At 38.8% G+C, this 14,576-nt stretch overlaps 1 protein-coding gene and 1 long non-coding RNA gene across 21 annotated transcripts in view; one reads left to right on the top strand and one right to left on the bottom strand.

The window, feature by feature from the left end:
• Positions 1-8,036, top strand: part of TRMT9B (tRNA methyltransferase 9B (putative)) — a 72,034-nt gene extending 63,998 nt beyond the window's left edge. For 16 of the 17 annotated variants that reach the window (XM_063637822.1, XM_055287699.2, XM_063637814.1 and 13 more), the window contains one exon: positions 5,003-8,036. In XM_063637822.1, coding sequence (XP_063493892.1) covers positions 5,003-6,039 — 1,037 coding nt within the window. In that variant the 3' untranslated portion in view covers positions 6,040-8,036. Of the gene's footprint in view, positions 1-3,585; positions 3,633-5,002 lie in introns of those variants that run through there. The other variant, XM_063637848.1, reaches the window with a different exon arrangement.
• The window catches only part of LOC129487397 (uncharacterized), a 68,084-nt gene extending 57,786 nt beyond the window's left edge, over positions 1-10,298 (bottom strand). For all 4 annotated transcript variants that reach the window (XR_010120472.1, XR_010120473.1, XR_008659308.2 and 1 more), the window contains exon 1: positions 9,102-10,298. This is a non-coding gene — a long non-coding RNA (uncharacterized lncRNA). The remainder of the gene's footprint in view (positions 1-9,101) is intronic.
• Between the last annotated feature and the right edge of the window lie 4,278 nt (positions 10,299-14,576).

The raw sequence follows: 14,576 nt of genomic DNA, 5'->3' as shown, positions 1-14,576 counted from the left end.
GTAGCCAGGTATGGTGGCGGGCACCTGTAGTCCCAGCGACTTTAGGAGGCTGGGGTGAGAGGATCGTTTGAGTCCAGGAGTTTGAGTCCAGCCTGGGCAACATAGTGAGACCTTGTCCCTAAAAATCATTGATACATATATGTATATATAACATACATAAGGGACCCTGTCCCTGAAAATCATATATATATAAAAACATATATAAATATAAATATGAAATATATATTTATATATATAAAATATATATGTGTTTATATAACTGAGGCACAAGAGACATGTCTATTGAAATTTCTCATATTATATTACATATATAAGGACCTATATTATGATAAATATATATAAATATATAAATATAAATAATATATATAAAAGGAAGTATACTATGAGAAATTTCAATAGACTGTCTCTCTTATGTCCCTATATATTTACTTCTCTATTTAAAATTCTGTATGTTGGCACTTCTTGCTTAACAGGAAGAAATATATATGTATATATATGTTTGCTTTTCCACATCTTTTAATAATAATGTGAGATAAGCATCATACCTGGTTATGCCTTCATTTGCTGGCAGACTAGAAAAAGAAACATTGTTTTACTTACCTTTGAAATAGTCTGATAAACATCCTAGGGAAAAGTGGTGGCGTATTAACATAGCAGCAATCAACAATGCCCTTCAGGCTAGTGCTTCTCAAGTGGGGGTTATGTTGCTCCTTCCCCCTTACCCCAGGGGACATAGGCAATGTCTGGAGACATTTTTAATTGTCGCAACTAGATGTTTGTATATGTGTATGTATAATGTCATCTAGTAAGTGGGCTCCCACAATAAAGAATTAACCATTTTGGGAGGCCGAGGCGGGCGGATCACGAGGTCAGGAGTTCGAGACCAGCCTGGCCAATATGGTGAAACCCTGTCTCTACTAAAAATACAAAATTAGCCGGGCATAGTGGTGCAGGCCTGAGGCTCAGCTACTTGGGAGGCTGAGACAGGAGAATTGCTTGAACCCGGGAGGCAGAGGTTGCAGTGAGCCAAGTCACACCACTGCACCCCAGCCTGGGCGACAGAGCAAGACTCCGTCTAAAAAACAAAAAAACGAATTATCTATCCCAAAATGTCAATCGTACTGATATTTAAAAAAAGCCTGATTTACAGTAAACCTGTAGATTCTGAATGCTGAAGGTTAGAGAGGTGAGAGTTGAAAAGTTAAATGTCAATAAATGATAAAATATCAAGATATAACAAGACATTAAAGGAGATTGTGAGTAACTTCTCATCTGAATCTGGAATCCAGTAATTGAATTCAACCTACCTACTGTCTGGGCTCTCAGCAGGAAAATATTGCTTTAGGATACATATATTGAGTACTACTTTTGCCTTTACAAGTTGTGATTATGATTTTTTAAATAAAAAAGACTTTTAAAAATTAAATATAGTTTCCAGACATTGATATTTCAGATAAATATATTCTCACTTCCCATTTTAGATACATTTACAATGTTTCTTAATAGAGTATGTATATGTATGCATGTGTAATACATTTACTACGTAATGAAGTAATCATTTGTAAGCTTTTTTTTTTTTTTTTTTTGAGACAGGGTCTTACTCTGTCACCCAGGTCGGAGTACAGTGGCGTGATCTCAGCTCACTTCAACCTCTGCCTCCCAGGCTCAAGTGATTCTCTCACATCAGCTTCCTGAGTAGCTTGGACCACAGACACGCACCACCACACCCAGCTAATTTTTTTTTTATTTTTTTATTTTTTGGTAGAGATGGGGTTTCACTATGTTGCCCAGGCTGGTCTTGAACTCCTGAGCTCAAGTGATCTGCCCACCTCAGCCCTTCAAAGTGCTGGAATTACAGGTGTGAGCCACCATCCCTGGCCAGCTATTTTTTTCCTAAGAACATTTGGCTTAAAGGCTGTTACTTATTACACTTTAAGTATAAATATAAAACACAATATAAAAGACTGATATTCCTGGGTGAAATTATGCTGTAACATCTGATGAGAAAGGAATGGTCACTTAGGCATTAATAAATGAATACATAAGGAGTTTCTTAAAAAAAAAAAAAAAAAAAAAACTTGGCCAGGCGTGGTGGCTCACGCCTGTAATCCCAGCACTTTGCGAGGCTGAGGCAGGAAGATCGCTTGAGCCCAGGAATTCGATACCAGCCTGGGCAACATGGCAAAACTCCATCTCTACAAAAAATGCAAAAATTAGCTAGGTGTGGTGATATACACCTGTGGTCCCAGCTACTCAGGAGGCTGAGAGAGGAGAATCACCTGAACTCAGGAGGCAGAGGCTGCAGCTGAGATGGAGCCACTACATCCTGGGTGACAGAGCAAGAAAGACCCTGTCTCAGAAAAACAAAAAACAAAAAAAAAAACAACAACAAAGAAAAAAACATACTTTGAAGCCCAGTAAAATTCTGAATGTTGATGTATGACTCTACTGAAAAGAGACCATTTTATTAAAATAGTCCCATTTTAATGGGTATTTTATTGGTCTTATACCACCCCCCAAAAAATACAGTCAATTATCATTATCTACAGTAGTAATGTTCTATAAAGTCTCTGTGAACACTGAATTAATACATTCAGTGGAATATAGAGTCCCAAGAGGCATACAGGATTGGGTTTCTGTGAGCCTCTGGTCAAAACATTTTTGTTAGCTGAACAATATATTGCCTTGTTTTATGTGTGTTTCTGTTTAAAGACAGTTTATTTCATTTTAAACTCACGCCAACAGCACTGCAACTCATGCCTGAACGAAGTTATCTAACTCATATTTCCTCCGTAAGGTGCATCACAGTCTTCCAAGGCTTAGAAGCACTAAATAATACCTCAACACTTTGTTTGGAGGCGATTTCAAACAGCAAAATCACCAACAAGAAGCACAAACATGCAGAAAATGTGGCACAAAATAGATCACAAAAAGAACCCTTGTTTACAGTATTAGAGTTGAAATAAGAAGGAAGAACATTGCTTTGTTTCATCTCAGCCGGGAATACATGCATTGAGAGGCTCAAGTTGCGCTTCTGCATTCGTCAGTGAATGACTGTGAAAGTCTGGGAGTATTGATTTGGGGGATTACAATTTGGGGAGTATTGATTTGGGGGCAATTGATTATCAAGTGGGCAAATTTGCAAATACAGAGTCCATGAATAATGAAGATGGATTGTATTTAGAAAATACACCCATAGAAGAAGCTCTAAAGTGAATTAGGTGCAAGTTATGGGAGATACATACGTACATACATACATACATATATATATGTGTGTGTGTGTGTATATATATATATATATATATATATATGAGACAGTGTCTCACTCTGTTGGCCAGACTGGATTGCAGTGGCATGATCATGGCCCACTGCAACCTCGACCTCCCCGGCTCAAATGATCCTCCCACTTTAGCCTCCTGAGTAGCTGGAACTACAGGCACACACCACTGCGCCCAGTTAATTTTTTTGTATTTTTTGTAGAGACGGGGTTTTGCCACGTTGCCCAGGCTGGTCTCAAACTCCTGGCCTCAAGTGATCCACCACCTCAGCCCCCCAAAGTGCTGGGATTACTGGCATGAGCCACTGCACGCGGCACGGGAGATATTAATGGCTCTTAGTAACCACGGATACATGTGAGCATTAGCAGTGGATTGAGTCTTTCTCAGTCCTGACTGCTGTACCTCCTTAGCTTAGTAATCAGGACTCTACTTCTAGAAACGTAGCTTTCAAATGAGCCATATTAAAGGACTATTCTTTTGGGGAGTGGGTGGCGGCAGTCTGAGGCCAGGAGGATAGAGCGATTGGTCAAAGATCAGAAAACTAGTTACTGAAAGATCTAGCAGAATGAAATACACTGGTGTCTTGTTCTTCAAACTCATTTCACCCTCACACCTCTGGCTTCCTTACATTGCTGCATGGTAGAGATACCAAGGTTTGTGTGCTGTTGATAGGAATGAAAACTTGATTGCTAACGATACAAAATGTATCTGTTGAGTGATATTTCCTTATTAGTTTGATCTGTATGCAAACCCCATTTTTGGTATTTAATATGTCTCTGTGGCAGGTAAACTACGAAGATTAGTTTGCCTAAAATCACCAGTAACAGTTGGATTATTTTGACCCTTAGAGCAACGCTTTCAGGCTCTGTCTCTGCCCTCACAGCTCATATCCAAACAAGAGTCTTCCAACTTTGCTTGAGATTAATTTCCTCCCTGACATATTGGTGGGTCTGTGTAGGGAGAAATAATTTGAAGTTTTCTCTTGACAAAATACTGTGATTACACTCCCTCAAGAATTAAGAGACTAGCACTTTCTATTGGCAGATAAAATTATGCCTAATAACACACTTATGACTTGATAAAGGCAGTCTTACTTGAAGCTCATTTTGACTTTGCAGAAATTGGAAGTAAAATGATGACCTATACACTGATTTTTTAAATAGACACAACTATTTTATACTTTATTATAAGCAACCAATTGGACTTGGGGTGAGCTGCTGATCTTTGCATTATCTAAACAGAGAAACAGTCTTTAACATATTTCTCTACTTCTCAGCTATTACTTTAGAAGTACAAATTATTCATTAAAACAATGAATTACCTCATAGAATTCAAAGGGAACATTTAATATCCCTTTCAAATTTTAGTAATTCACATTGACCATCCTGGTTAAAAAAAATCCATAGTATTTTGGAACTGAAAGAGACTTTATAGATTTATGGACTCTAGACTTCTTATTATAGAGGAAGAAACTTAAAATCTGTAGAACTTAAATATCTTGCCCAAGATCAGCCATCTAGTATTAAAGTACAGGAGCCAAAGCCAAAATTTATGTTTCTCCTAAAATCAGGCCTGTGCTATTTCTGTCATCATCGTTGCCATGGAGGAAATAAGGTTTTATTAGATGTCAAAATTTCATCATTGTTATATGGTAAGCATCAGTATATACGTGTGTGGGTTTATGTATGTGCATACACACTGAGATCTAGTTTTGTCTTTTTCAGTCATACATCATTTTTCTACAAAACAAAGAAGAATCAGAGCAATAAAAGAAATGGCCAGGGTCTTAGTTCCTGGAGGCCAGATGATGATTTACGTTTGGGCAATGGAACAAAAGAACCGTCGCTTTGAGAAGCAAGACGTGCTTGTTCCATGGAACAGGGCCCTGTGTTCCCAGCTCTTCTCAGAGTCCAGCCAGTCTGGGAGGAAGAGACAGTGTGGACACCCAGAAAGAGGCCATCCCTACCATCCTCCTTGCTCTGAGTGTAGCTGTTCTGTTTGTTTTAAAGAGCAGTGTGGTTCAAAACGGTCCCACAGTGTGGACTATGAACCTGCTATGGCAAGAAACTGTTTTGCAAATATTTCTAAGGAAGGCGAGGAAGAATATGGATTCTACGGCACATTAGGAAAATCGTTTCGTTCCTGGTTTTTCTCAAGATCTTTGGATGAATCGACTCTGAGGAAGCAAATTGAAAGAGTAAGACCCTTGAAGAACACAGAAGTTTGGGCCAATAGCACTGTAACAATTCAGCCTTCCAGACACTCTAGTTTAGACTTTGATCACCAAGAGCCATTTTCAACAAAAGAGCAAAGCTTAGATGAGGAAGTGTTTGTGGAATCTTCTTCTCAAAAACACTTGGAGTGGCTGAGAGCACCAGGCACTCTGAAGCATTTAAATGGAGACCATCAAGGAGAAATGAGGAGAAATGGAGGGGGAAATTTTCTGGATAGCACTAATACCAGTGGGAATTGTGCGGATGCAGGTAACTTACAAGATGATAATCCTTCTGCTACTAAAATATTGAGAAGGATTTCTGCAGTCGATTCCACAGATTCCAACCCAGATGATACAATGTCTGTCGAAGATCCACAGCCTGATATTTTGGACTCCAGAGCCTTTATGCGCTACTACCATGTGTTTCGAGAAGGGGAGCTGTGCAGTCTGCTTAAGGAGAATGTGTCAGAGCTCCGTATCCTGAGTTCTGGGAATGATCATGGTAACTGGTGTATCATTGCAGAGAAAAAGGGAAGTTGTGATTGATTGGATCCTTCTAGACAACTCTTCCAAAAGATGAACCACATTCTTTTCACTAGGTTTGATATGGTTACCTGAATTTGCATTCAGTATTATTTGTTAATCCATTTATGCTTTGGTCTGCAGAGACTATTAGTTATTTGGTTGTTTTTGTTTTTATCTTTGAATAAGCACAGATCCTGGCACTGAAAGCACTTGACAAAGGGTATTTGTGCTTAAATGTTAATATAAAAGATCTGAAGAAGCAACAGAAAATGCCCTTCAGTACAGCTCAGATTTTGTTTAACCCCTGAGAGATAAAGTACATGTATAGTGTTTTTCAGTATTACACATCAATTTAAAAAGATTATGCTGTTAAATAATCTTTTAAAACAGTATTTTTATAAAGTGAGGGGATAACTTCTGGTTCTCAGGTTATAATTGAGAGCAGTGTGCAAGATAGTAGGTAAACTTGATCCATTGCACAGATATACATTGAACCCGGTGATGAGTTATCTTGTTGCCAAGGCCTTGCTTTTACTTAAAGTTTTCAGAAAACTGAGTGACAGTGGAGAGAACCAAGAAGTGTTACAAGGACTTTTCTAAATTATAAGCAAACTTGCTTCAAAGTAAGTTGACATGTGATAATAAGGTTTTCAATGTAGCCCAGGAGGTTTTTAAAGGCACTGTTAGGCTGAGCATGGTGGCTCATACCTGTAATCCCAGCACTTTGGGAGGCCGAGATGGAAGGATCACTTGAACCCAGGAGTTCAAGAGTAGCCTGGGCAACATAGCAAGACCCCATCTCTATAAAAAATTAGCCAGGTGTGGTGGTGCATGCCTGTCATCCAAGCTACTCGAGAGACTAAGGCAGGAGGATCATAGGAGCCCAAGAGTTCAAGGCTGCAGTGAGCTATGATTGCACCACTGCACTGCAGCCTGGGCAACATAGCAAGACTCTGTCTCTAAATAATAATAATAGTAATAATAATAAAGGCATTGTTAGCTTGTAAGGAGTGGAGTATGTAGGTACTAGGAGTTATATGCAAGTACCAAAGTGGTATTCTTCCAATCTTATTAGAAGCATAAATATTCAAGATTCATATTACTATTGCTTATTAGCAAGATTGTTATCAATCATGCTTTTTAGAAGCATGAATATCCAAGACCATGATTGACTAATGATGAGTCTGCATCAAGAACTAGGCATTTCTTTTGCGTTGACGGACTCTTTAGGAAAGGAGAATCTAGGTGAAGCACTGATTTTAGTTTTGAGAACAAACAAATTAAGGTACAGCATAGTTAGCCTTGGTAGAGGTATGACTGGGATTTGCTGTATCCTTTAAAATAGTATCTGGGCATTTATTTTATTGAAGGTGACTACATTTTATTAGTTATATTAGGAATTTAGGTAGAATCAACTTCTACTGATTAAAGGTTGAATTTCTGTCACTTTGTAGAGAAACAAATAGACTGGACACTGTGTGGTCACTGTTTAGATTTGCCCATGGGTCTGTTTAAATCTATGTCATAGATCCTGAGACAAAAATATAATTAAGACAGGTCTAGAGACAGAAGAAGCAGAAATAAGTTGACCCAGGAGTACAGTCTCAAATAGTTCATTAATGAGAAAATTGACATCTGACAAGAGTCATTTTACTTTATCCTGGATGAAAATGCAAACCTTGTTTTATTTTTTCCACTAAAAGTAACTAAAATAATAACGAATTTCATTTGTTCTTGGGTTCTTTTTTCCTTTAATGATTGTGCTATAACTTAAAATAATGATGTTACTTTTGAACAAACTTAAAGAACTATTTTTAAAGCGTATCTGAAAACGATTGATGTTTATAACTCTCTTTTGGCTTCAAAATAAGATTGTCTTATCACCATTTTGGTAGATGAAGTTGTCTGGTGAAAATGGTGCATATCACTTGTACTGTTCAGTGTACATCCTGCAGTAGTGGATGATTGAAAACATATATAAGTGGAGTATAAATTAAAAATTAATTTGGTTTCTTCTATTTCTCTTTTTTTTTTTTTTTTTTTTTTTTGGGGACAGAGTCTCCCTCTGTCGCCCAGGCTGGAGCGCAGTGGCGCGATCTCAGCTCACTGCAAGCTCCGCCTCCCGGGTTCACGCCATTCTCCTGCCTCAGCCTCCCAAGCAGCTGGGACTACAGGAGTCAGCCACCGCACCCGGCTAATTTTTTGTATTTTTAGTAGAGATGGGGTTTCACCGTGTTAGCCAGGATGGTCTCGATCTCCTGACCTTGTGATCCGCCCGCCTCAGCCTCGCAAAGTGCTGGGATTACAAGCGTGAGCCACCGCGCCCGGCCTCTTCTATTTCTTAATTCAGGACATTAAACCATAACTGTAAGGGATTTTCTTGGTAAAAAGAAAAGATTCTCAGAGTCAAAAATGTTCTTAGAACTCGGGTTTGATGGCCTTTGAATTATGAATGGATTGTTCCTCTCTCTGAAGCCTACTGTCACATGGGATTTTAATCCTGGCCCTGCTGCTAGAAATCCGCGCTTGAAGTCCTCTCTTTCTGGTGGTAGCCTACCACTTAAAAGTCATGACGTGGTGGAACTCAGTTTACTAGACTCTTTAGCCTTTGAGCTAAACTGTCTGAGCAACCTCTTAGATGTGCACACACCACTTTGTATGAAAGGGTTCTCTAGAATGGTTCTTTGGAGAGAAATATTTTCATGTAATTTTGACAGGGGTGTAAATAAAGCATGGTGACTAATAAGTCTTTTACTCTTCATCTGATGAACATAAGAATCTATGCATCCAGATATTATTTTGTATACAAATATTTAACTTGGTGATTGATAATCTCTCTTTGGGGTAGTCACATGGAAATCTCTTTTAAATTTAACTTCTGCCTTTGGATTTTTTTTAAAAAAGCCATTGAAGAGCAAAACTAATGTAAACGTCTTGATCATTTAAAAAGCTTACTTGTCCTCAAAAGGAAACGCAAGTCAGCAGTGAGTATAAACGTAGGCAGTTGATTTGTGAATGCTGTCGGCCTCAACTTCCTTGATGATAGATTCTACTGATCTAGCTGGAATAATCTGATCACTTACTTCCTTATTAATACTAGATCACACAGTGTCTTTCTTATTCTTTCTTCTTTAATTGCTGGCATCAGCACAGAGTCCCACTATCTGAAATAGAAGGGAGAGTTTGGGGGGTTATTGGAGGATTCTTAAAAACTTGCTTGGCAGCTGGTTGCGATGGCTCGTGCCTGTAATCCCAGGACTTCAGGAGGCCAAGGTGGGTGGATCAACTGAGGTCAGGAGTTTGAGACCAGCCTGACCAACATGGTGAAACCCCGTCTTTATTAAATACAAAAAATTAGCAGGGTTGGTGGCACATGCCTGTAATCTCAGCTACTTGGGAGGCTGAGGCAGCAGAATTGCTTGAACCCAGGAGGCGGAGGTTTCAGTGAGCCGAGATTGTGCCATTGCACTCCCGCCTGGGCAACAAGAGTGAAACTCCATCTCAAACAAAACAAAACAAAACTTTGTTGGCTTCCTGATGCCTCACTGTGTATTTGAGAAATTCCACGGAATCTTCAAAGGATTTGGGAGAAAGTGCATTAACGTGGACAAAGGATGGAATCAAAATAAAGTTATAGTGAGAATCATTCAAGCACCTATTTAAATTTTTTCCAATTGCCAGTATAGTGATGATATGACATCAGCATATCAAAGTAACTAACAAACTAGCTACACAAACATCTTGGAGTTTGGTTTGGTTCTCTTTTCTCATCACAGATCTCCGTGCAGAATAGTGCTAATTCTTTTTTCTCGTTTGCCTTTCTATTTCCTTCCAAATTCTACATGGCAGTAATTCCTCTGTCTTTTAAGTGACCATCAATTCAACAGGCAAAAATTTGGAGTAATCCAGAGAAAAAACCATCCAAATATAAACCAGCTAGGAACATGAATGCCCCTGGATATTAATGGCCAAAAAAAAAGTACTGGTGGATTTTTAAATGAAATTAATACATACATATGAGTTTGGAGGAGAACAGAAGTTCTAACTCAGTAGTTGGACTTGGTAGGGGAGCGCACAGGTTAAATATGAGCTGTGAGCACCCAGTTTTGGAGGAAGGAGGAAATGGGAACCAAACAGCAGCCAAGCAGCTGCAGTCAAAGAAGAACAAATTAGGGCAGGCCTCGGCATCTCTTTCCTATTACACAGAAAATCTGAAATGAGAATAGCTGTGAACTTTTCTTAATATGCAACATTAAACTATCGCAAGGACAAAAAACCAAACACCGCACATTCTCACTCATAGGTGAGAATTGAACAATGAGAACACATGGACACAGGAAGGGGAACATCACACACTGGGGCCTGTTGTGACCCCGTTGAGGGAGTTCCTCTTGCTCTCTACCTCCGGGGCTTGTATGTAGATTATAAATATATAAGGGGGAAGGGATTGGGGGGAGGGGTTGTGGGGCTGGAGCCTCACTTCCCCTCCTCCCTCTTCCCCTGGTCCCCTGTCCCTGGGGCTGTTTGTTAAAAAAGAGTAATAAAAGGATTTTAAAAAAAATGCAACATTCATTATTTTATATGCAGTCCTCACCACAGCCCTCCAAGATAAGTATACTTATTGTTCCCATTTTGCAAATGAGGAAAACTGAGGCAGAAAGAAATTAAATTGCTTAAGGTTATACACATAGTAGGTATCACACATTTAGCTAGAGGCAGAGCTGGGATTCAAACCCAGGTCTGGCTCCTAGCCTCTGCTCTTAACCACAGCACCTTATACTCCCACCCCTGGGCCCAGCTCATGTGCTTGGCAGAATATTACAGCCTTTCAAGGTAAGCGTGATTATCCCCTTTCCAAATGAGCTTTGGAAAAGTTAAGCAAAAATTAAACAGCTAGACAATAATTCAATAGTACTCTCTTACATGTTTTCCCTTTTATCTTTTTTTCATTTATAAATCTGTTTCAATTTGATGTTTATAACTCTCTTTTGGCTTCAAAATAAGATTGTCTTATCACCATTTTGGTAGATGAGGTTGTCTGGTGAAAATGGTGCATATGACTTGTACTGTTCAGCGTACATCCTGCAGTAGTGGATGATTGAAAACATATATAAGTGGAGTATAAATTAAAAATTAATTTGGTTTCTTCTATTTCTCTTTTTTTTTTTTTTTTTTTTTGGGACAGAGTCTCCCTCTGTTGCCCTGGCTGGAGCGCAGTGGCATGATCTCAGCTCACTGCAAGCTCCGCCTCCCGGGTTCACGCCATTCTCCTGCCTCAGCCTCCCAAGCAGCTGGGACTATAGGAGTCAGCCACCGCAAATATTCTGGGACCACTTTTCTCCAACTCTTCAAATTTTCAACAATTATATTATTGTTGTCCCATTTTATAAGCAAGGCAGCTGAGGACTATTCAGATATTTCATTCACTCCATTTGTTTACTAAGCCCTGCTGTGTGCTGGATACACAATCTGCTGTGTGCTGGATACATATGATACAAGGTAATGACTATCGGGCATCTTGAAGGTACCCAGAATATTAGAATTAACTGACCTGAAGGTGCCAAGCTGAAACATTCTTCATATTCCCTGTGTGCCTATTACCAAGTTATATTGTTTAGTTTGAGAAAAACAACAAACAACCCTCCCTTAGAGAATCACGATGTACATTAGCATATTTAAGGACTACCGTAAAGCTTGGTCTTAATCTAGCTTGCCCTAGACGTATTAACATCCTGTAGCGCAAGTGTTCTGTGGGATATATTTCAGAAAATAATGTGTCTTACAGAATAAATGCAGACTCCTTTGGATGGCATTCAGGCCCTTCATAAACTAACTCTGAATTATTTTTCAGTCTCATTTCCTGCAGTTGCATCCGATTTTTTCTGTTCTGCAATCTGCTATTTTAGACAAAGCTTTCATAAGAAATTACATAATGACAAGTAATTCCCACGTTCCCTGGATATATACTTGGATTTCAAATGCCATAATTGTAATCTTTCTCCAAAGAAAAATGCACGATACAGGCTTCATTCCATCAAGAGGCATATGAGGTAAGTGTTATTATACACCCGTCCAGCAGATGGGAAAACCACGGAAGTGGAAGGGAACCAGAGAAGCATTAACAGACCCTCAACCAACCATAATGCTTAACTGCTCTTGTTCCAATCTTAACTCAAAATTATGATTATTTTGATTATTTGATGATTGTTTTGATAGTATAAACTCCATATCTGCAACCTCAGTTGTCTACAACACTGAAGCACAAACATTTAAAAAGAACTCTCACCAACCAAGGATTGAAATTGTAATGCAAATAAAAAGGGCTCAGCATGAGAGCACAATCAGAAACCAAAGAGAGTTGATGAAACAGAAGATTCTAGCTGAATTGTCCTATTTTTAATTCCCCAGGGATCCTACGGTCTATGACACATTAACAGGGGTATGAATCATTTCAGTTACAGCACATACTCTGTCCTCTCTTGATGTGGGTCTTCCCCAATTGATTATACACAGATAATCAATGACCTTATCTGGGAGGGAGTGGAGCTGTACAATATCTGACCAATCTGATGGACCATTTGTAAGAGGTGATTGTCAAATTGGATCTTCATTCGACGCATAAATACTAGAGCTGCAGAAAGTAAAGTTTACTCCAACCCAATTAATCATTAATTCATCCACAGGAAAAATACATTTTCTCCACATGGAATATTGATTTTTCTATGAATATTACCTCTACATTGAAAAATGAGTGAGTCACTGCCGTTAAGCCAGTGTACCTTGATGTTGAATTCCCTGAAGAAGGTACATTTACATTCCCTTAGCAAGAATTAGGTTAAGTGATAAGCACTTTTCTCTTTTCTTTCCTCTTTTTTTGTTTTTTTTTGAGACAGTGTCTCACTCTGTTGCCCAGGCTGGACTGCAGTAGTGCAGTCTCAGCTCACTGCAACCTCTGCCTCCCAGGTTCAAGCAGTTCTCGTGCCTCAGCCTCCTGAATAGCTGGGATTACAGGAACATGCCACCACTCCTGGCTAATTTTTGTATTTTTTTTTTTTAAGTAAAGACGAGCTTTCACCATGTTGGCCAGGCTGGTCTTGAACTGCTGACCTCTTATGAGCTAATCATACCACTTCTAACTAGATTTTCTATTAATGTACAAGGAGGGACTCCACTGCTAAAGTTTGTTTTACTTCTCTGGTTATTTACACAGAACGCTGGCAATACATTAAGGCTCACTAATGTGGACCTAAGTGGAATTTCTGAGAGGCTTTGAATATGTATGTGCAAACTGTCCTATTTTCTTTATATGCTCTCTTAAATATGTATGTATGTAAATATATATATAACACATATATACATATTCCTAGACATCTAGTGTTTGCTGTCTTTAGTGACCAAGAAAAAGTAGTTCTTTTGTGAACGAGTGAAAACATCAAATTAGCAATTATCATAGAAATGTATTTCATTGAATAAATAGGTTTTGTTTGTTTGTTTCAGGGAAATTTAAAACAATTATTAGATGTTAGTGTGCCTCTTCTTGTGTTGATACGTGTATTTGGGTCAAAAGTGCAAAAACTTTTTTCTACAATATACAGTTATTTTGGCTTTTCCCAGGGGGAGCTATCAATAGTTTTAAAAGCACAAATTGATGTAAAATATTTTGACTTTTATAATAATGTGAAGAAATTTTATTTGCATTAACCAATAATGTTCAGGATCTTTTTGTAGTAAGTATATTTTAAATGGTGTAATTGGTATGTTTATGATATGTATTCAATTATTTAAGTTAGGTATCAATGTATTGTAAAAAAGTGTTCCCAGGTGAACAAAACTTTGCTTTTCTTCTCCATTCTGTACAGGACAAGCATTATTCAGTTCACACAGTCAGCTCTCAGTACACTTCAACAGAACGGGGCAAGTTTGTATTTGAATTCTGTTATCTTTAAGGGAAGCAAAATTAACCATTTAATAACAGATTATCTTTAATGGTTATTAAAAGAATGTTATTGACCAAAAAGACATATTTTGAGATTAATAAAGATGTATTAGACTATCCAAAAGTGGATGCGTGCAAATGTAATTCTAATTTAGAAAGGATGTCATTTTTGTATGTTGCTTGGGAGGTAGGGAAGTTTGTTGTCTTTCCTGACCTGCTCCATCTGCAGCTTGTCAGCTCATTACCAGCATGGGGGTGTGGAGCGAGGGAGGATTTGTGCCCGCCCTGCTGTGGCTCTCATGCCACTCAGAGGGGATGCAATCCTGCAGCAGATGGTGCCCTGGCATGGGGCAGCTTGACGGCTCCTCACCTGTGATGGAGGAAGATACTCCACCTCCCCGAGCATCAGTTTGGCCCTCAGGTGGCTGCTTGAAAGACAAAAATGATGACCAATAAAATACACTCCGTGCTGACCTTTTGGCAAGAATCAGTGAGACCTCAGTCCTGTTCTTTGTAGTCTGCCAGAAACCTCCCAGTTTAAAAACTGCTAGTTATTGTCTTTAGAAGCCATCCCTTCTTCCATCTTCGTGCTCCTTTTCCATTTTTGAAATATGTAAGCATA

The sequence above is a fragment of the Symphalangus syndactylus genome, chromosome 1 (assembly GCF_028878055.3).
Source record: "Symphalangus syndactylus isolate Jambi chromosome 1, NHGRI_mSymSyn1-v2.1_pri, whole genome shotgun sequence".
Classification (NCBI taxonomy): Eukaryota; Metazoa; Chordata; class Mammalia; order Primates; family Hylobatidae; genus Symphalangus; species Symphalangus syndactylus.
This window is presented reverse-complemented; position numbering and strand designations above follow the sequence as displayed.